We start from the raw sequence: 24,606 nt of genomic DNA on the forward strand, positions 1-24,606 counted from the left end.
TTTGTTGTATTATTACATTACCCATATCCTTTCAATGAACAAAATTATATAGGTACTCTAGGCAAAGGCTATAGCGAATAAGATGGTCAAAATGCCCCCGCATCGATTAGCCCCGCGATTTGGATATAAAATCATGGCTTCCCAGATGCCATAGAACCTCTTGAATCGAGAAAAGAAGATTTCTTCGTTTTTATTTTTTTAATGCAATTTTACTTCAAAAAATTCAAGAAGATACATCTTGAATTGAAAATTGGGCCTAGGAAAAAGTAATTTCTTATACAGTAATCCCTCGTTATCCGCGGACTCATCAACCGCGGTTTCACTTATCCGCGGTTGCGATATCTGTTGAATCTTTAATGAGAATATTTTATTATTTTTATATATTTTTTATAATTTGACCAGTCGCGTTAAATTACTCATGATACGCCACTGGCGCTTGTTCTTAGTAGTAATACTACGGCAATTTGTTTATAGTTCGGAAGGTTTAATGCCGGATTTATACTCAGCTATTGCCATTGCTGCTGCCGCTGACGGAAATATTGCCCGAAATACGATATCGACGCGAGTGAGGTGTTCACATCAGTTCCTCGCCAATGTCCTCACAACTCATTTAAATTAATTACCGAACGACTCAAAAGAATGGAATGTGACGACAGCATCGTCTTGCTCCCTTACTCACTTGCCGGCGGCAAGTGAGAGAGAGAGTATTGAATGTGAATGCTTACTCGCGCTCGCTCTGCCAGTCCTTTGACTTCCATCTCGAAAACCGACTTTTGAGGTAGCGCCATGCAATGGCAGTAGAATTAGCAGCGGCAGCGCGAGTGAGCTATTTACACATTCACGCTGCCCAATTCTTTGTCCAACAGGACTGAGTATAAATGCGGTATCAAATACCCAAGAATGTAGACGCGATCTCAGCGTCTTTATTTTTGTCGATATGATAATACTATGTCACAGATATGCAATTTCATCATATTTCTTTCCATGTATGTACTAATATACGTATCCAAATTGGAATTATATGTTATATTCTTCTTTGGATCATATGGATCTCTCGCCAACCCCGGTTTCACCAACCGCACCTTTCTCTTCGGAACGTAACCCCCATGGTTGAAGAGGGATTACTGTAGTTATTTATTTATTAAGCGCAACAGGCCTTGTAGGCCTAGGGCTAAAATGTTTACATTTCTGATTACATAAATAATGGGATTACTGTAGTACGGGATCCGAATAGGAGGTCGAAATGTACCCATCTGCTTGCTGGATGAAACATTTTCAACGAAAACTTTTCGTTTATAAATTCGCAAAGTCTGTGTGTTATTGCGTCGAAGCTCCTGTAATACCTAGAGCCGATTTACTGATGGACTCTTATGTAGTTTTGTCTTCTGAATTGAAATCTGAAAACGGCATTTCGAATTCTCTAACCATCTTCGAGATAACCGACCTCAAAGTCTAAAATGTGACGTCACAATCCTTTTATTTGCTTCCGACACACTAAACGTCATCTGAAATCGTTGCTATTAGTAAGTAGGCTAGTTTTAATCTAAATTTTTTAAGCAAAGCATAGGATATTTGGTATTTACATTAAAGTTTGACACTTCGTGAATGTCAAACTAAATTTTAAATTAGCTATTAATAAAATATAAATGACATTTTGTAGTGAATTTAATTATTATATAAAATAAATAAGATGTTTAAAAATACAATTTGAGTATATTTTTTGAAAGCAATAATGTATTAACAACAAAGGTTTGTACGAGTATACGGCCTCCCCTTTAATGATAGACTGTTTCATTTTTAGGCGAGCGGTAGCAACTCCTAAAATTACGTTATATCGACCACGAAAATAAACTTTAAGATGAATGATCAATTTTGGTGATTATCTTATTTTCGATACCGCTGAATCTGAATATGAAGTTTATTTTTATCTAGACTTGGTGGTACATGTTAAAAATAAAATTTTATGCAAAAATGCGAAAAATCAGTTTTAATGATTTTTCGACTTTACCTCGCTGTATCTTTGGTCGCTGTAAATATTTCCTTTTGAAAATTTTACTGTGTCATCTTTGAAGTATTTAAATTAACAATGTGATTTATTCAAGCTGTTTAAACAAATTAAAAGAGGAGTTGTTAATTTTTAAACATTTTGTCGTCAGATTTCGTTAGTTTCATGTTTACTTAAAAAAGTTGAGTGACAAACTTTTTAGTTTATAATTTTCACCTACACAGGAATAAAATATAATTCATGAAGAAGTTTTTTGGAAAATTTCAAGTCAAAGTATGCAATAAGAAAAAAAGTTATGTGACTTTATAGAGTGGCACTCTTAAAATAACGCTTATTTCTCGAGATACTGACCACGGTGTGGTGAATGGCTAATTTTCGTCTAACGTAAGGTTTGACTCTTGCATTTTTAATTTGACGAAGAAAAGTTCTTCATAAAAAGCTCTTCATGGTCTAAAATTTATGATGCAACCATCACATATAAAATTTTATTAATTTTATACGAGGTATATAAAGAATATGAAGTTTGAGTAAAGTATCTTTATAGTTCATAACATTTAAATTAGAATGATACAATTGCAAATTGAAACATAATTTTTAATTCTAAACAACTTTTCGTAATAGTAATTTTCCAATATTATGAATTTAAATACGTAAATAAACAAAGTTTTGGTTATGATAATGCTCGCATTTTCAGCTTGTTTTTTATTAAATTTCATACATAGACAAACACGACCAGCATGGGGCATGGGTTGCCTATCAAAATAGTGTCATGGCTATCCTTAAGGGGGGCCGTAGGGGTTGAAATCAATATTTCAAGCACTTTTTTTTTTAAGTTATACTTCTTTAGGCACGAGGGCGAATTTTTACATTCCCTGGCGCATGCGCACACCGACAGTATGGTATTAGTCGCTACATCTTTTAAGTTATGTAGCGCAAATAAGGTGTGCATGAAAAGAATATATTATTAGTGTTTTTAGTAAATATATTTATTATAATTTTTATGTCTGTGGATTTGTCTTCCTCCTAATAAGTATTATTGAAAATATTTATTTTCAATTAATGTGTATGTCACCGTGATTGTAATTATGTCCTAGAAATGATCGACTGAATACAAAAGCGGTGGTAGTTGATCGGTAGAGCATTCGCCTAGGGATCGAGAGGTCTTCTGTTCGAATCCGGACAAAGTCATATCCTTTTTTTTTGTATTCTTTTTGTTCTTTCTAAAATTAGTTTAATATTTAAATACAATACAAAAAAACTGTTTAAAGTAGATAGGTATATTGATTTCGTTGAAATCATAATATGAAGTTAGATTATATTATAATAGAAGTATAACTTCTTACGTGCATACAAAGTACAGTATTTCTCATGATCATCTTTCAGTGCGTCACAGTTTTTCGATTTCTTTCTAACGCATTAAATTGTATGTGACAGAAAAAAGGGCACGTCGGTGATTACATTTCGTCGGTGACATTTTTGTGACATTTATTCTGGTTATTCTAGTTGTCGATATATGGCGCCATAATAAAAAATTTTTTTTTAATTAGATAATAATATTACAAATATAATCTGTATAATTTATAAGACTATACAAATCAAAGAAAATACCATTTTATAAATGCAAGAAACACATTTGATTTGTTTTTATTCCAAATTGAAAATAAAATGTGACAACTGTCAGATTTAACTAAAATGTCATGTTAGAATAAATGTCATAAATGTGTATTATCACGGACTTACCCTTTTTCCTATCATTTGTTACGCACTGAAAAATGATCATGAAAAGGACAATATACACACACATTCTTTTTTTTTTTTTGAAAGTATGGTAGAATTATTTTATTTTTAAATTAAATAGGCGTATTCAGTACAATTCATAGATTACTCAAGAAAAAGTTCAAGGAAAAATAAGCCAACGGTGGCAAATTTTTAAAAGACACCTCAAAATATAATGAATTTTGCGGTGGACATCAGAACGCATCACTGGATCATGGTAAACAAAAAATTCAAAAAGATTTTATTAGTTTATGAGTTTTTCGAGGTAATGCTGTCGAAGTTTTTTAGTTTTATCTAATTTTGGCTTATTGATATCACTCAAAAGTCAAAACAACGAATTTTATTTGCAAAAAAGGGAAAATTAACATATTTATTATGGTTAAAGAAAAAATAAGCATACAACAAAAAATATCTCGACAGCGTTACCTCAAGGAATGTCTAAAGAAAATATAGGTACCTATACAAAATTCCAGCTGGGTCGGTCAAGTAGTTTTTGAGTTACAATGTCTACACAGCCTTTGAAAAAAGCAGTTTTGAGGAAAACGCGTTTAAAGTATTGTCAACTTTTATTTTCAAATTCTTTTTTGTCTTTTAAATCGTAAAATGATTTCTTTTTGAACCTCGGAGTAATTTACTAAAGAAAATGAGAACAGCTGTTGACCGTTGTTCACTACATTCAAGCGTGCTGGCGCGAACCTGCTGCAAATCGAGTCGAAGGTAGGGCCATTCAACACTATCTCCCTACTTTCGACTCGCTTTGCAGCAAGTTCGTGCCAGCGCGCTTCAGCGTAGTGAGAAACGGTCAACAGCTGTTCTTATTTTCTTTTGTAAATTACTCCGCGATTCAAAAACATATTCCGGTGTGCATCATTTTACGATTTAAAAGACAAAAAAGAAATTAAAAATAAAAGTTGACAATACTTTAAACGCGTTTTTCTCAAAACTGCTTTTTCAGGCTGTAGACATTGTAACTCAAAATCTACTTGACCAACTCACCTGGAATGTTGTATATATTTTCTTTAGACATTCCTTGAGACAACGCTGTCGAGATATTTTTGGTTTGTGCTTATTATTTGTTTAACAACAATAAATATGTTGATTTTCACCCTTTTTGCAAAAAATTCTTTGTTTAGACTTAAGTAATATCAAAAAGTCAAAATTAGAAAAAACTAAAAAAACTCGACAACTTGACCTCGAGAAACTCATAAGCTAATAAAATCTTTTTGAATTTTTTGTTTACCGTGGTCCAATGATGCGTTCTGAAGTCCACCGCAAAATTTATTATATTTTGAGGTGTCTTTTAAAAATTAGCCACCTGTGGATTCCGTACATTTAGCATAATTATTTATACGGTTTTCTGCAACTATCAGAACGAAATTTACTGTTATTTAAACTTTATTTCGAGAAAATAAAATACATAATTTACAAAATGGTGTTAATCGTTGCAAATCTTCGATGAGAGAGAGGGAGCGCCCTGCGTCACAGCATAATAAACGAAACCAGCAAGGACACTCCCCGATGCCGCCTTTGAAGTTGAAAAGTACAGAGTCGCCATTTTTAGCGTAGTACATCTCAGTGGTGATGTGATGTGTTCGTTCGTCAGTGTTGCCGATGTCACTATACCTATGAAATTATATTAATCCACTGCTAAAATGATCAGATTTTGCCAAAAATTATGTTAAAATTTTTGATGTTGGTAGTTTCTAAGGGTAATAAAAATACATTAAGAAAAAAGTTATTTTATTTAACTTGTTAATTCAAAAATACTTGTAACAAAATTATTTGTAATATATTATACTATAATTAAACTACATCTGGAACGCTTTCAAATAATATTTCCTCATCCTTATCTTGTGAAAATGAAGACTTTATGTGATTAAAATAATTTAACATTTTTTGTCTGTTTGAAAGGAGTAACATTCTTTTACTCCTTCACTTTTGCTATCACTAATTTAATATTTGCTGACACATCGCATTTAAAGGTCGACAGACAACGATATCTAAGAAAACGTGATTTTTTTATTTCTGCATTGGTGCAGTATCAGTTATTGCACTATGTAACTGTATTACCCGTAAGAGATTATTTTTGAATATTTTCTGAAATTTTTGCAAAAGATTAACAATACAATCGCCATTCATCGTCCCAATTATTGACATAATTCCCACAGGCATACCTACGTATAAAATTATGTTAAAAAATATTTATTATCAGAATGTAATAAAAGTTAAGTAAATCTGATAATTATGTACAAATCGGCAACACTGTCGATTTTCTACACTGTCTGGTACTACGCACAAAATGGCCGACGAGTCTGCGCAGTAATAGTGCGCGAACTCTTCCCGCCTTCTAGTGTGTCACTGCTGTTGCATTTATTATGCTGTGCCTGCGTGCTTCGTGTGGGATGATGGATCAGCGCGCATGACGACGCAGTTTACAATGACATATGCACACATATCAAATACACTGCTGCCCAAAAATATTACTAATGGACTGCTGTCCAAAACTGTTTGTATATCGGGACGCAACACTAAAGTTGGCTTATTTTTCAGTATTTTTCATTGAATTTTTTCTTGAGTAATCTACAAATTGTACTGAATATGCCTATTTAATTTAAAAATAATTCTACCATACTTTAAAAAAAAATGTGTTTGGAATATTGATTTCAGCCCCTTCGTCCCCCCCCCCCTTAAGGATAGTTATGACACGATTTTGATAGGCAACCCATGCTGGTCGTGTTTGTCTATGTATGAAATTTAATAAAAAGAATGTTTCATCCGGCAAGCAGATGGGTACATTTCGACCTCCTATTCGGATCTTAAACTATTAGGTTATGTTATGACAAAATAGGTTTTGGCTAACTTTTAAATAGATAGTATTTTTTGTCTTTTTTTTCGTTCTTTTAAATGGCAGAGGCAGAATTTTTAATTTCTGGGCGGAAAGAAAGAAAAAATCGAAAAAACCGTTTTTTTTATAAAATTTGGTAATATGGCCCATATGCTTGCCAATGGTGAATGTAAAATTCTTAATTGTATGTCAAAAAATTCGCAATAACTACCTCTTAAAACCTACCAAATTTCATTTGCATATCTCAACAGGTTTTAGAGCAATAAATAAATCGTCTGTTTGTAAGAAAAAAATTCAACATCCCGTATCTCGGAAACGAAGCATTTACGGATATATGGTTATAAAGCAAACAGTCATTATTTTTTCATGCCCTGAATGTGCATAATTACCCCTTAAAGTTTGTCGCACTTACTTAGAATCACCATGTATTGATGAAGAACATGGCTAGTTGTTAAAGTACCTAACTTTTTTATTATCCAACATAAGCGAATGAATAAAAGAACATAATGTTAAGAAAACCTGAGCCTTTAGTTGGGTTTTAATTTCAGTATTTGATAAATGCTAGAATATTTCACAGAGTGTGGTGAACTTAACAATATTATTACAGCGACATTGTTACAGCAATGAACTTAACAATATTATTACAGCGACATTGTTACCCAACAGGTTTAAGAAATTCGAGACATCAAAATGACCCATTTTGTGGGTGGCCTCTTTCTCTGATGCGCAGTGTATTTTGATAGCCGAAATATAGGGGTGTCTTCATCTTAAATGCGACACACTGTATATTATCAATTTGATATTTTTTTGCAACTAACATAGTACACCAGTTTAATTCGACTTCACTAAAATCAGAACTTAACGAAGTCTCAACGAGAATTATAACGTCGTAGTCACTGAGAAGAATGTTATGTTTTAATTCAATTAATCTAGTTCGTATCCCACCAACATTCTGATAATAAAACTTTTTTATCCAAAATTATTTTAATAGGACTAGGTCTATCGCTAATAGAATTAATTTTACCGATTCTGAAAGTTTTCTCGATGTTAAAATTATCTGATACGGATTTTAAAATCCTAACAACTTTATCCTGATCCATTTACTTGTCCACTTGGGAGGCAGCATCAGATTCAGGCCAATAATTATAAAGAATTAGATTTTTAGATCGTTGACGATTGACGACGATCTTCTATCTCAGTTAAGTGTGAGTCAATGTTCATGGAAGCAGGATTTGTGACTTGTTGTACCTTCTTGGTAAGGAATGAGGCGTTAGAACAATTCGTACTGATTGATGAATTGGGCAATTGATTTCCATTTGAAGAGAGAATAATAATTCTCTCTATCTTAATAATTCTTTGTTCTAACGCAATTAAATTTCCTTTGGATTCAGATGTATTGTTATGTACTTCAACTTCCAAGTCACATACACGCTTAATTAGGTCAGGAATGTTGATTAAATTTTCTTCACAGTTAAGACAATAGAATGGTAAAACCCGTGAAACCATTACCACTACTCTAATTTCAGATGCTGACAAATTGGAGCACTTTTTATAATATATTTTGCTCTCCTTGAAGACACAATCAATATTGCATTTAGCACACTTTCCATCTGGTAACATGGTGATAATGTAAAATGATATAACCAGAAATTAATTTTAGGCACACCACGGGTCTTAAATCCAAACAATTAATAATTAATGACTGGCCACAATAGACTTGATTTATAAATGATAAACCAGTTTGAACAATAAAAAGTTGTATACAAACTGATATTCAGATTAACTATTTAGATGGGAAATAAGCCACAATTAAATTGAAAAAATAATTTTTATTAACGTTTCGACGCCCAAATCGGATGTCGTTGTCAAAATACAAAATACTACTAGATTAAACAAAAATTATTTTAATAATTTATTTAATCTGACTCATTTATATTGGCAATTCAGACGTATATTATACATTTTAAACTAGAAGACTTTAAAATGATATCGCCAATATTTATGAGTTGCGTTCTTGGGACGACTTTACTAGAAGATAGTTCATTCGATTACATGAAATCAATCCCAACTCAAGAATATCCGTCACAAAAAATCATAGCATGTGATCTGTCTTTAAAAAGACAACCAAATGCAACGATGACAGTAAAATTCTCGCGTTAGAGATTCCATAGTAACTCACGAGGGAAAACCAGGAAAAAACCTCGTGATAACTATCCCGACATGACATCGTAAGTATTTGGTCTTACATTTAATTTACTTTCAAAAACTAATACCAAATTCTGACTTTAATATGTTTAAATTATAAATAATATTAATAATACATAGATAGGTATACAATAAGTAATACTCAAATATAAAATATGTACTAACTCGATATGTTATTGACTTACTAATCGTGGTATTTTCTTTCTATTGACTTCCTCTTTCAGTATGGGTAACCACATCCTACTGCATTCTACCGAGGAATTTGCGACACAATTGGTTTCATTTAGCATAATTAGAGCCGCCTCTTTGATTTTTCTCTTTTTGCTATCTGATTCTTTCAGGACTATACTTGAATCTCTATACTGAACTCTATGTTCATTATCCCATATATTATAGTAAAAAGAGAAAAATCAAAGAAGCGGCTCTCATAAACTAAATGAAACCAATTGTGTCGCAAATTCCTCGGTAGAATGCAGTAGGATGTGGTTAGCCATACTGAAAGAGGAAGCCAATAGAAAGAAAATACCACGATTAATAAGTCAATAACATATCGAGTTAGTAAGTTAGTACATATTTTATATTTTAGTATTACTTATTGTATATCCATCTATGTATTATTAATATTATTTATAATTTAAACATATGAAAGTCAGAATTTGGTATGAGTTTTTGAAAGTAAATTAAATGTAAGACCAAATACTTACGATGTGGGGATAGTATCACGAGGTTTTTTTTCTGGTTTTCCCTCGTGATTTACTATGGAATCTCTAACCCGAGAATTTTACTGTCATCGTTGCATTTGGTTGTCTTTTTAAAGACAGATCACATGCTATGATTTTTTTGTGACGGATATTCTTGAGTTGGGATTGATTTCATGTAATCGAACGAACTATCTTTTAGTAAAGTCGTCCCAGGAACGCAACTCATAAATATTGGCGATATCATTTTAAAGTCTTCTACTTTAAAATGTATAATATACGTCTGAATTGCCAATATAAATGAGTCAGATTAAATAAATTATTAGAAGAATTTTTTTACTTAGCAGCAACATTTTTGTTTAATCTAGTAGTATTTTGTATTTTGACAACGAGACCCGATTTGGGCGTCGAAACGTTAATAAAATTATTTTTTCAATTAAATTGTGACTTATTTACCATCTAAATAGTTAATCATAAAAATGCCACAAGGAAATAGTTTCAGAATAATATTCAGATATACTAATAATCGATATGAAAAAATACAAGAAATTTAAAATGGAACTTTAAATGCATAAAACACGAATTTTCCATGAGTAACATGCATCAAAATTATAATCACTGAATAGTATGAACAAAACACTACTGATTGATATCCAATACACAATTTTTCAAACAGAATTGACTTAAAAAACTAACTTTTTGTACGAGCACAATTTAAAAGCTGTTAACTATTGTGTATACTACGTAAAAGCAATGTATTTTCTCGGTTTCCAATAGAGCAATTTTTTTCATTTTTTAATCCAAAGTAAATCTACGTAGAGCTATCTATAGCTACCATATTATTGCTTTAGTTTTTTATAGGTAATGCATTAATTTATTTATAACAATATATAAAACTATTTATTTCTTCCTATGTTGTACACTAATTTTGGAAAAACTTATAACATGTGTACCTTTTAACGCTATAAATACAACAACTATTCTCATTTGAAAGCTGCATAATTATTTAAACAGTCTTTGTTTAAACAAATTATTTTTTTAAATTCTTGTCTACAACAAGAATTACAGCCTATTACCCGCAATCGGATGGAATGGTGGAGCGGATGAATAAGACAGTCGCAAGTATTTGACAAAGATGGTGTCTGATGAAGTCTAGCTCTATACTCCGAAGAAGCGAAAGGGTCGTTCCCCTAAGTTGCAGCAGTTCTGGGAATGTCCGCAACTCATTATGGAGAAGATTATCGACGTTATCTATCGAATAAGCTAGATTCCGAAGGGAAAGCCGATGAGAGCACACCATAACCGACTGGCGCCATTCAAAGGAGACCACGACGTAGACGAAGAAGTGTAAGTAAACTAAGTCCTGACGTCACGTTTGAGGAGTTCATGGGGGCCTATGAAGGTACCGGTAAAGCAAGACATTATGTTACCACTGAAGAAAATCAAGTTCTACTCGCACTTCCCGATTACTTTTCACTGGCCCGTACCATCCCGGCCAGTGTTAGACGCACGAGGGCTGGCATCCGTATGTCGAAGGAAGTTTGGTAGTTCAGAACTTCAATGCCAACTGCCAGCTCCCAGCAAAGCTTTGAAACTCCAAGATGCATCACGTTACCTTTTCTACCTGGTAACAAAAGACATTGTCCATGACCAACCGACACCTACTGTAACGTCCCTGGTTTTACGGCCGTCAGCCGGGTGACTGTATTGTTGGTCGCGGTAACAAATTCTTTCCGTGTAAAATGAGGTGTTTTTCGTCGGCGGCTGATAATGGAAATGTTTATGACACGCGATAGGAGCAGGTGCATTTTGGAGGATAGTAAAAGGGATTTATGATTTCGTTTGTTGGGTGTTGAAACTTCTAAGAGACGAGAGAAAAACAGATTCGAGGATTTTATGGCAGTGTTATTTTGTTCTTTGGGGAGTGCGCTGCGAAGAACGGTCAAAATAAAAGACGATTGGAATGTTTTGTTTTGCTCGGCGTGTGTGTAAGCGAACGAAGGGTAATTTTTTTTCTTGTTACGGATTAATTCCTTGAGGAAAGGGGTGCGATCGGAACTACTAGTGATCTGCGGAAAAAAATACGAATTCGCGTAATACCGTACTAACTATGTCCGACGTTGTCGTCTAGAGTGTAGACTTGGAACACTAAATGGCGGATTAGCTGGGACCCGGGAGCAGTAAGACAGTGGCGGATACTAGAGGTGGTGTCTCATCGCCATCGCAGAGGACGTCAACCAGTTCGTGTGTTTGCTGAGACTTCGGAAGTCGTAGATTTAAGGTAATTGACTTTTCTTATTTCTTAGTAGGACCTTAGAACATTATAGACGGTTCGATACAATGGTGGCAGCGGTGGGATAGATTAGTTATTAGTTGTCGTGGACATTGGGCTGTCTACTCGGGGTATAGGTGTGACGAGAACCAAGCGAAAGGCACGGTGCCGACGGGTGTAAGACTGGGGTTTTGTTTTGTCTCTAAAAACCATGGCGGAAGTTGGTGACGAGGTAGATAGGTTGAAACAAGAGTTAGAAAAGGCGAGAGAGGAAGTATGCAAGTTACAAGATGAGAGACAGAGGGTCGCACAAAACGAACTGAACTATTTGAGGAAGGAAATGGAAGAACTGAGAATGGCCGGAAATAGGAGGGTGGAAATGATAGGTGCCAGAGAGGTGAAAGAATGGTGTGGTAGCGAAGGAGAGATGAGTGTAGAGGAGTTTGTTGAGAGAGTAGAGATGTTGCAGCAAATTAATGGGTGGACTGAGCAGAACACAGCTGATTTGGTGAGACGAAGAATGATTGGCGAGTCGGCAGAATTTTTGCGAAATGCGACGAGTCAGAAGCAAGAGGGATGGACATGGAAGGAGATAAAAGGGTTGCTATTGCAGCGGTTTGGGGTGAAAAAAGACAGAGTGGAGGAAATGGCGAAACTAATGAACATCCGACGGAAGGAGGGGGAAAATTATCGGAGATTCGCTGATAGGTGTAGAACAGCGGCGCGCTATGTTGTGAAAGAATATGAGAAAGAAGAGGAAAAGCAAGTAGCGAATGAGATTCGAGAGGAGATGATCTTGGGAGTATTCATGGAGGGTTTAAATAGCGAGGTACGACGTGTGGTGAAAGCTAGGAAGGGAGTAAATACCCTGACGGTGGTATTGGATATGTTGAAGGACATAGGAGAGGAAGGTGACCGGAAAAGAGTAAGGAAGGTGAGGAAGGAACTAGAGGAAGAAGAAGCAAACAGCAGCGGTTCTGAGGAGAGCTTTGCGACGGTAGTAAGCAATAGCAGCGAGCGAAGAGGAATTCGGCGGATCGAAGGTGAGAAGAAGGAAGGATTTGTAAAGATGAACCGCGCAGATGCTATAGTAGCGGGCGGGAGTAAATGGCATGATAGGGCGAATCCGGCTGGAGAAGTGCAAGGAGAGCGGCAGAGATCACTGCGCAGAGTACCGTACGCCCCATGTAGGAGGTGTGGACAGGTTGGTCACTGGACACGGGAGTGCACGATACATCTGGGCAACCAGAAGAGTGGAGAGTCACGTTGGAAACCGGAAGAAGGAACACGGGTGGGGAAAAGGGCGAGCAACGAAGAATGCTTTCAGTGTGGGCGACCGGGGCACTTTATAAACACATGTCCACAGACCATATGCGATAATTGTGGATATGGCGGTCACGTGTGGAGACAGTGCCAAAATACTGGAACATCCGCGAGGAGGGGCCCATTTTCGCGGCGACAACCGCCATGGGAATCAGATAAGTCAGACAGGGGGGTGGAAGATTATGCGAGCCTAGCCGGAAGACGGGCTGAAAGCCGTAGCGTTTCCCCAAACTAGGTGGCCCTCCAGGTTCCCCTAGCTTGGAGATGGCCCAGAAAACTGGAGGGGGATATATTGGGAAAGCGACCGTAACCGCAGGGGGAGTAACATCCTTGATAATTACCGCCGATTTTCAAGGGGCTAATAGAAAAGTTTTAGTGGATACGGGAGCCGATGTAACCTTACTGCGAGAAGCTGTGGAGGGTGTACCAGTTATCACCGGCCGAAGCGAGACCATTACGGGGGTGACGGGGGTATGTCAGCGCATCCAGGGTAAGCAGAAGCTAAACGTAACCATCGGTGATACCGCAGCCATACATGAGGTATGGATAGTCGATGTGGACTGTGGAGCTGAAGGTATATTGGGACTCGATCTGATGAAACGACTTGGACTGGTGATCGACGTTAATAGAAATGAATTGCGGACGAAGGAGGCCATGATACCTGTTATACGGAAAGTCACTCACGAGATACTGGGAGGTAAAAGGAGAAAAGTAACATTTGATTTACAGCGAAACGAAATCAAGGAGTATCATGTGGAGACAACAATGAAAAAGCTAGGAAATGACGGTAGGGGGGTTAACCGTAAGGAAACTTCTGCTCGACGAACATTAGTGATCGCAGCGGATAGTCATGGACGCTTCCTGAAACCACTTCTTCAGCGATGGATTGGAGATGAATGGGAAATCGAGGAAATGGTTTGGCCAGGTCATGGTACTGTAGATATTATTAATGGGGTACAGCAACGGACGAGTACACTTGGAACTAATGATTGCCTCGTTTTGTTAACGGGCACCAACGATATTCGGCGGAAACAACAAGAGCAAGCAAATGATGCAAGAGCGAGGTTATTTGTGAAGACAGAAAAACCTAAGATTATTCTCTGTAATCTACCAAAACGATTCGACGTAGTGTCAGGTTCTACTGTTGTAGAAGACATCCGTCAACATAATTTGGACTTGTTAATGGTGATGCAGATACATATGAATGTAGACCTGGTCGATATATACAGCGGCACAAGGAGAAGCGATTATACCAAGCAGGGATTCCATTTTAACCCTAAGGGAAAGATTAAGTTAGCAGAAAGGATTCGAGAGGTCTTGCAACCCGACAAGAGATGCTGTGAGAGGCAAGCGTTGACAGAATATGTAATGCGGGATAAATATTGGGAAGTAATCAAAGGAGTGATGGAACAAAATGCACGGCAGTGTACAGCGAGCAAAAGCAAAACGAATAGGGAACGAAAGAAGACGATAAAGCGTACAGCTGATGAAAGTGGGATACGTGGTGGAATAGAATTGAAGAATCGTTTTAAGTTACTTGAGGCAGAGGAGGACAATATCCCCATTATTTCGCACCAAAGTGAAGAGCATAGAGAGAACCAGAAGAAACATGTCGAGTTTGTACGGGAATATTTCAAAGAAACAAAGGAAAATGGAAGGAGCAAGGAAGACGAATTTGTGTGTTTGCAGAGGACTCAGATTCAGGGAGATCATATGGATGAAGGAGAGTATTTTAAAGTAATAGATGGCGAGATTCAGCGGGCACCAAAGGATCGGCGAATAAGAGCAATTTGCGGCGGAGTCTGTCAGAAAAATTGGGAGCCAGCTGAAGTGGTACTAAAAAGTAGGGCCCACCTGCCAGCCTGGAGCGAAACCATACTAAAAGCCAAAATTAGAGGACCGAACCAACCAGAGGAAATAATTGTCGAGCAGTTTGGACACCTACCATCAGGTGTTAGAGTGAACCGAGTGATGGCAACGCGAATGGGAGATAATGTATGGGTGAAGTTCATAAATTGTAACCAGGAACCCGTGGAGCTAAGTTCGGGAAGAGTGGTAGGAAAGACGGCAATAATCACTCGAGATAATACCAAGATGGTGAGACAGGTGAGAGTTGAATCTCAAGGGTCCGACTTCACAGAGGAAATTCACGAGAAGTTGGCCCACTTGTCAGTTGGGCAGGAAAAAAATATAGGGGAGATATTGCTTGAATACCGCGATGTGATGGATGCAGAGACGGAGGGGGAATTCTCATGTACTAATCAGGTGCAACATAAGATCATCACGGGGGATGCTGCCCCGATAGCTAAACCGGCTTATAGAGTGCCTTTCCGCTTGCAGGACGAGATGAGACGGCAAATACAGGATCTTCTGGACAAGGGTATAATTGCACCGTCGACTTCACCATGGGCAGCGCCAGTGGTGTTGGTAAAGAAAAAGGCTCTGGAGGGGGAGGAGGCAAAGTACAGGTTTTGTACTGATTTTAGGGGGTTGAACGCGGTGACAAGGGCGGACACCTATCCCCTTCCCAACATAAATGAAACATTGGATCGGTTGGGAAAATGCCAGTGGTACACGACCATTGATCTAGCCAGCGGGTACCATCAGATTGAGATCAGACCAGAGGACCGAGAGAAGACTGGGTTCAATACGATTGATGGACACTATGAATATAACCGGATGGCGTTTGGACTGTCAGGAGCACCAGCGACGTTCCAGAGATTCATTGACGCGGTACTAATGGGAATAAAGGGGACGGAGTGCTATGTTTACTTGGACGACGTAGTGATCTTTGCAGCGGATGAGACGGAACACAATAGGCGGTTGCGAAATGTTTTACAGCGGCTACGTGAAGTAGGTGTTAAAGCGAACCTTAAGAAATGTCAGTTCATGATGAGTGAACTGATATATTTGGGTCATTTAGTCACCAGCGCAGGTGTAAAACCTGACCCACAGAAGGTTGTAGCAATACGCACATATCCGCGGCCGAAGACGGTGCGAGAAGTACGCGCCTTTCTGGGGTTGACGGGATATTATCGGCGGTTCATAAAAGGGTATGCGGAAATAGCTAAGCCGCTAACGGAACTAATAAGAGTGGAAACTACGTTTGAGTGGACCCCAACTAGAGTGGAAGCGTTCGACCGACTAAGAGAGAGTTTGTCGAAACACCCCGTATTGCGCTATCCAGATTTTGAACTGCCCTTCATCCTAGCGACTGATGCGTCGGGACTAGCTTTAGGTGCGGTTTTGTCACAGCGACTTGGAGGAGAAGAGCATCCGATAGCCTACGCTTCAAGGCAACTCAACACGGCGGAAAGAAACTACTCGGTAACGGAGAAGGAACTTTTAGCGATGGTTTGGGGAATCGGTCAGTTTAGGTGCTACTTATACGGGCGGAGGTTTAGCGTAATCACCGATCATGCGCCGTTACGTTGGACGTTGCAGGTGAAAGATCCGTCGTCTAGACTAGCGAGATGGCAAATGAAACTGGCCGAGTACGAGTATGAGGTAGTGTATAAGCCGGGAAAGAGACACGTAAACGCGGACGCTTTAAGTAGAGCCGTAGCAAATGTTAGGCGCGATGAAGATTACTCAATAGATCGGGAGTGGATCAAAAGAACTCAAGAGTCCGATAACGAGTGCCAGCGCTATGTCAACAGTGGTAGCGAGGAATATCGAAAGGATTTGGACGGCGTACTATACAAAGTGACGGGCGGTAGGTGGCGAGTCGTAGTACCCGTAAAAATGAGAAATCGGGTGTTGAAGCGGACACATGATGAACCGAGTGCGGGACATTGTGGGGTACAGCGGTCACTTCAGCGGGCGGAGTCGCAGTTTTACTGGGAAACCATGCAAAAGGACGTAAGAAAGCATGTTGAGGACTGTAGAGAATGTGGACGGACGAAAAGTGTAAATAGGGTGCCCATTTGTGAACCATACCATACGTCTAGACCTCTCGAAATGGTAGGAATGGATATAGTGGGTCCTTTGCCACAAACGCAGAGAGGTAATAAATATCTCTTGACGTACGTAGACCACTTTACGCGATATGCTGAGGCGATACCCATAAAAGACTTATCGGCCGAAACTGTGGCGCGTGTTTTTGTGAACGAGGTCGTCCTTCGGCATGGAGCGCCGGAGCGGTTACTGACGGATCAAGGGACAAATTTTGTTTCGGAGCTAATGAAAGAAGTTTGTAGACTATTGGGAATCAAGAAGATTCAAACCACGGCGTATCGGCCCCAAGTAAATGGACGGGTGGAGCGATTGCACCGAACACTTATTGGAATGGTGAAGCATTATGTGAACAGTAAGGCACGGGACTGGGACGAACATATAGGACTGGCGCTAATGGCTTACCGGAGTGCGAAACATAATGCTACGGGGTTCACCCCAAATTGGTTAACCTTTGGGAGGGAAGTACATATTCCTTTTGACTGTGACGTGGGACCGAGAATAGATGACCGAGGAGAGTTAAGCTACCCAGCGGAACTGCGAAGGCGACTGGACGAGGCTTATATATTAGCAGCAGAACAAGCGCGGAAACTAGAACAAACTAATGCCGAGAGAATGAATCGGGGAAGGCACGAGAGAAATTTAAAGGAGGGTGATTATGTATATATTCAAAATCCGATCGTGCCCAGCGGAGTCAGTAAGAAGTTTTTCAAACCATGGAGTGGGCCATACAAAATCATAGAAAAACGCGGGGCTGTGAACTACGTGGTAGATAAGGGCGACGGTAAGACCCAAACTTACCACATAGATCGGCTAAAATATTATAAAGCCTGGGAAGATCCAGACGTATCGGAAGAACAAATCGGCAACCAAGCAAAACCTACGTTATCCCTTCCGCGAATAATAGAAGATGGAGTAGAGGAGAGACCCAGGATGACCGACGACGAGGGAAGCGACGAGGAAGGAGAGATTGTATGGGGTTATGCAAGAGAGCCAGAGGTTGACGACGATGACTTAGGGGGTACGGCAGATATTGGAGACGTTCCGGACGAATCGAGAGTGATAGCCCCAAGAACGAGAAGGCCTCCACAGCGATACACTCCAACCTCCGATGGAATTGGCGAGAGTGAGTTCTGGACAGATGACTCCGGTCTCAGTGAAAAACTGCGGGACTTGCAGCAGCTTGCGGACACCAGCAGTGAAGAAGAGCAGATGGTAGCGGCAGAAGTAGGGGAAAGTTCGGGTGACGAGGAAATCCTAGACATAATTAACGAAGCAACCGTGGAGGAACCTGGGTTATCAAGAGGAGGCCGGCCTCAGCGAGAGAGGCGAAAACCCCTTAGATATCGTATAGAGGATTGAAAAGGATTGCCCTTGGGGCAATCTTTTTATGTGGAGGGGAGTGATGTAACGTCCCTGGTTTTACGGCCGTCAGCCGGGTGACTGTATTGTTGGTCGCGGTAACAAATTCTTTCCGTGTAAAATGAGGTGTTTTTCGTCGGCGGCTGATAATGGAAATGTTTATGACACGCGATAGGAGCAGGTGCATTTTGGAGGATAGTAAAAGGGATTTATGATTTCGTTTGTTGGGTGTTGAAACTTCTAAGAGACGAGAGAAAAACAGATTCGAGGATTTTATGGCAGTGTTATTTTGTTCTTTGGGGAGTGCGCTGCGAAGAACGGTCAAAATAAAAGACGATTGGAATGTTTTGTTTTGCTCGGCGTGTGTGTAAGCGAACGAAGGGTAATTTTTTTTCTTGTTACGGATTAATTCCTTGAGGAAAGGGGTGCGATCGGAACTACTAGTGATCTGCGGAAAAAAATACGAATTCGCGTAATACCGTACTAACTATGTCCGACGTTGTCGTCTAGAGTGTAGACTTGGAACACTAAATGGCGGATTAGCTGGGACCCGGGAGCAGTAAGACAGTGGCGGATACTAGAGGTGGTGTCTCATCGCCATCGCAGAGGACGTCAACCAGTTCGTGTGTTTGCTGAGACTTCGGAAGTCGTAGATTTAAGGTAATTGACTTTTCTTATTTCTTAGTAGGACCTTAGAACATTATAGACGGTTCGATACACCTACCAAAATGTATGGGATACATTAATTCAATTGAGCACGTGTTGGAGTCCGACGTGCAAAAGTTAGCCATGCCAAAGTTATAGTGCCGCTAATTAGATCGAAGAGTTGTCCAAAAATGGTGGAAGAAATCTTTAAAGACATCGACGCGCGACGTCTAGGTACTAGTCTGTTACAACCTGCATGGTTACTGGTGCGGAGCGAAAACCGTCCCTTGCTACTTTTATACAACTGAGAGTTGTAGAAGAGGGTCTGGTTGCCGATACCAGCATGCAGTCTCAGTCCCCACAAGGTTCCAGGAAGAACTATCTCTTAAGGAGGGGGCAATGTTATGTACCTAGCCATTCACTGACCCCGACACGGTCACCGAAAATTTACTTGCGGCCGAATGTAGCAGATTATTCTTTCAATACCGCGTAAACAACTTTTTACCTACTTCTAGGTTTCAAAACCCTTCCATGCTGTTCTGGAAAACACTCGCTAACGACAAATATTGTATAAATACGAGTAACGTTCTTTTGTAGTCAGCCGTTCGCTAGGTAAATTCGATGTTACGGGCGCAGAATTTGAAATTTAAATAATTTAAGTTCTTATTGTAATTAGTGTTTTTAATGAATTAAATATTAACTGTGCATTATAAATAATTGTATATATTAAAAGAATTAAAATAATAAGTGTGTGTAATGAAAGTATATAAATTAAGTGCTTTTATTTAAATATAAGTGTTAAAAAATATAAATAAAGTAAATAAAACATTACAGTACTACCAAATTATAAGTCTAAAAACTAACCAAATTCCTTAAAATCGCCATTAAATATAGGCAGCTCTATTTTAGGCAAGCAATAGTGAGTTTGTTGGAACTCCCACGAAGTTTTACACACCGGAGCAAAACCCTACAAGTGTGAAATTTGCTTACATCCAATTTCGCACTTGTAAGGCTTTTCTCCAGTGTGTATCTGTAAATGTGATTTCAAACTTCCATCTTGAGTAAATTGTAAGGCTTCTCACACTTGTAGGGCAACTTCACACGGCACTTCAGTCTTCTTCTTCTTATAATAGGCCTCTTGGCCTGTTCCTTACCGATTTTGAGCTTGTATTCGTAGCTGTGATGTTGACTGCCAGCTATCTCGCCACCTTTTAAAGGGCCTTCCTATTGGTCTCTTGCCTGTTGGCTTCGAATCCCTGGCTATACGGGCTATTCTCTCGCTGTCCATTCTCGTCACATGCTAATTCCACTCTCGTCGTCTCTGTCTTCCCCACCGTACTATATCTTGTATGTTACAGAGATATCTTATTCTGTCGTTCGGTATTCTGTCTCTCAGTGTTTTCCCAGTTGTTGACCTCGGCGTTCTTATTTCTGATGTTCTCAGTATCCTCTTGGTTTCTGCTGTGTCACAGTGTCACATCTTGTTTCTATCGCGTACGTCATGATCGGTCCAGGGCAGGATTTAAGGGAGGGCAGGCTGGGCAGCTGCCCGGGGCCCCCACAAAGTCCCAAACATAAAAGGTTCATTTAAACAGATATTGGCAGGAGATACAGGAACAATGTATGACAAGTATAAAATGAAGGAGCGTAGGAGTAATAATACTGCATTGTTCATGGTTATGCTTTTGACCTTCCACCGGGTGAGTGTATTGCTTCGTTTGTAAATTCTTATCAAGTGATGAGAAGAGAATTTTGTGATAGAAAACATACAGATGCAGATAGTAGGCTTATGGATCATGAAATGTCTAAAGCACACGAAAGAATTGGGCGTATTGATAGTGAAGTAGCAAAACAGACCGAAGAAATAAAGAATTATTGGAAAATGGTAACTCAAGGACTAATTTTAGTGTTACAAAGTTTATTTGTGAACGACATTTAGCATTTCGCAGCCAAAAGGAGTTGTCGAGTTCATCACAAAATGAAAATTATTTGAAAATACTCCAGTTATTAGCTGAATATGATCAATTTCTGAAGCACCATATTTTAATAAATGAATGGTGGGCTACAACAACGTTGTAAGCGACAGATTGGGTCAAAGTGAGGTTTTAATGCAATATTATTGTATATCCAATGACCAATCCGAGCATCTTTCAATCAGGCTAAAAACATTTTGCCTTCCCCGAGTTTTTCGTACCGCAATATTGGTATCCGTATTGTCATAAATGACTTGTCAATAAGTTTTTTCCATCTCTTGCATAATCCTAATTCTGTCGCTTACAACATTGTTGTAGCCCACCATTCAAATATTCAAATCCTGGAAGCGGACATGTCAACTATCTTTCATCAAGCATATGTGAGGAAATTGTACATCTGATGGGTCAAAACGTATTAAATGAAGTAGTTTCAAGGATTAAGAAGTCAAAATATTATTCAGTTCATACAAATCAATTAACTGTGATATTTCGTTACATAGAAGGTTTCACTCCTGTTGAAAGGTTTACCATATTTTTGCCAAATCGCCGTCATGAAGCAGAATATATATTTAATTATCTAATGACATTTTTGCAAGAACATGATATTGATCTGAAAAACTGCAGGAGACCGTCCTACGTTAATGCGTCAGTTATCAGTGGAAAATACAATGGTGTTCAGGCTGAAATTATAGAACAAAACGGTACATATCCATACGTGGGTGCACCGTGCTCGGTGTAGCTGCTTAAATGGATACGGCATGCGCTCCCCTACATATAAACAGCAAACCGGTTAAATCACTGGTTGGCGATCACCAACGTATCCACTATGTGGAGCTGCTACACCGAGCACGGAGCACCCACGTATGGATACGTGCCTTAATATCTTGGAGTTGTAGATTCCTTGTGTCGCCCACTCTCTAAATTTAGTTTCAAAAGCTGCAACTGAGTGTTATCATGCATTAGCATAACACCGCATTCTTTAATTTCTTAGAAGAACTAGCTATATGTATTTTTCACTTCTCTACATATAGATACAACTTAACAGAATGTTTAAAATTGCGTTTTAAAGCAACAGCAATACAGACCGTGCCAAAAATATTATTGTTCCTAAAAGAGCAAATACTACTAGATGGTCATGGAGGTAATGCCGCAAAAGAACTAGTTAAAGGTTATAATTAGATTAAAGGAGCATTATCCAAAATTTCGGAAGACTATGAGCAACAATTTAAAACTCATTGCAAATGGTTTGTTGTACCTATAATCGAATGTGTTTACTGGAAACAGAGAGGATATCAGAGAGGACAAACCGCACAAGTCGTATTCTTCAAGATCCAAATATTGACCTTAATTCAGGAGTGGCAGCACTTAGATCACCTATACAAATTTTACAGTCAAGACGTGACAATTTCGAAAGATATGAGAACATCGGGGAAGTTTAGAACTCAAAATTTTATAGATTACGTCTAAGTCAGAGGCTTTCTGCATATGATTCCATCCATTCCAATTTTGGATTTTTACATCATTCTGGAAAGTTGGAAAATTTAACTCTGAATGAAATTGAAGCTCACTCACTAAAACTTACCAACATTTATAGCAATGATTTAGATGAAAATTTATGTGTCCATCTGGTACAGTTTGTAAGATTCTTCAATTCATTTAAAGAGGAAATCAGCTCATCAAATATAAGCAAAGAATTTCAAATGTACTAACTGCTAAAAAAAAGAGTATGAATGATGCTTTTCCAAATGTTGAGGTGACACTTTGTTAATATTTAGTTTTGATGCTAACTAACTGCAGTGGTTAGAGATCATTCTTAAAATTTAAGTTAATTAAAAATCGACTTCGGTCTATGATGGCCAATAGTGTTTGACTCATCTCTCTACAATGAGCATTGACCACGATGTCTAAATGCAACTTATGTCCCACATAATCAAGAAATTTTCAATTAAAATATTTCGAAAAGTTCCCGGACTTTAACCATACATCTTACTATTATTTTTAATATTTTACTGTAACAAGTTACAGCTCTTGTAATTTTTATTATTTAAAATTATATTTATAAAAGTAGATCAATATTTTTTTAATGGTAGGAGGTAGGGCCCCCACATTAATTCTGCCCAGTGGCCCCCACAGTCTTAAATCCGGCTCTGGATCGGTCTTACACATGATTTGTATATGCGTACTTTCCCTTCCAGCCTCATATCTTTGTTTCTCCAGATGACATCCCTCAGACATCCTGACACGCAACTGGCTTTATTTGCTTGCTTTCGGACGCTCTCTTTAACATCTCCACACTTCAGTGTGTATCCTTAAAGGCATTTTAAAATTTTCCTCTTAATGAAATTGCTTAGGACAGATCTCACACATAAGGCTTTTCTCCAGTGTGTATCCTTAAATGCGTTTTTAAATTGTCATCTCGACTAAAGGGCCCCGCAGAAACCTTATGGGAAATGGCTCTCTGTCAAATGCTCTGAAACTTTGGGTTCTGGTAGTCCTTGATGTGTAGAACAAAAGACTCAATGGGCGCGTAGCTCCAAAAAATCATGGTTTTAAGATATAAGCCTCTGAAGTTATAGGTACAGTGAGAACGTTTAAGTTGGAATAAATTCATTTTCTTGAAAATGGGTGACTCTGGAGATAAATTACGAATCAGGTCGATTTTTATTTTTAAATTGTAATTTTTTGGCATATATATCATACTAGTGACGTCATCGTCAATCGATGATTTTTGCCCAAAAATTTTTTTGAATTAAATTAATTGAGACAAAAAGAAGAATCTATGTAATTTATTTAATTCGAAATACATTTTACTGCTGTCAGAAAACAGAAAAAATGTTAATTTGAAAAATAAACATTGCTTTTTGCTTAACTTAAATGTTCAAACTGCTAAGAGGCAGGCAGGTGGCAGCTAATATTGAATTTAAGCGGAAAGCAATATTATTTATCAAATAAACATTTTTTTCCTGTTTTCGGACAACAGTAAAATGTATTTCGAATTAAATATATTATATACGGTGAGGCAGATAAAGGGCCTATTAGAAATATCTCGAGAACTAAAGGAAACTTATTCATGAAAATTGGAATGAAGGGGTTTTGAAGACTGATCTATTTAATCAAAATATTTTCATCTATTTGGCACTTCCGGTTATACCGGAAGTTGCTTATAACTTCCTTTTTTTTTTTAAATGAGATGCCCTATATATTTTTACATTTTTGGATTCTCCTTGATTTCTTCTTTCCTAAAATATGGTTTTGTAATATTATACGGGGTAATTTAAAAGATAATTACGATTTTTTATTCATTTCGTAGCAAATTTCACACCCTGTAGAATTGTAATAGTTTGAGATCAAAATCTCTATTTATGTTCAAATGATTTTTAATATAGTTTACTATTGTTAAGAATTCTTAGTAAAGCTAAATTTTTAATTTTAGTATACAGGGTGGGTCGAAACTCGGAATTAGCATTTTCTGAGTTTTCTTAAATGGAACAATCTATATTTTAGTATTGTAATGAAATGATATTTTATGGTACTTTTTTTATTCTTAA

At 38.0% G+C, this 24,606-nt stretch overlaps 1 protein-coding gene across 1 annotated transcript; it reads left to right on the forward strand.

The window, feature by feature from the left end:
• The first annotated feature begins 12,012 nt into the window (after positions 1-12,012).
• Positions 12,013-13,359, forward strand: LOC126886208 (uncharacterized). Its single transcript, XM_050653070.1, has one exon. The coding sequence runs from the start codon at positions 12,013-12,015 to the stop codon at positions 13,357-13,359; it is 1,347 nt and encodes a 448-aa protein (XP_050509027.1).
• The last annotated feature ends 11,247 nt before the right edge of the window (positions 13,360-24,606 follow it).

This window comes from Diabrotica virgifera, chromosome 6 (assembly GCF_917563875.1).
Source record: "Diabrotica virgifera virgifera chromosome 6, PGI_DIABVI_V3a".
Taxonomy (NCBI): Eukaryota; Metazoa; Arthropoda; class Insecta; order Coleoptera; family Chrysomelidae; genus Diabrotica; species Diabrotica virgifera.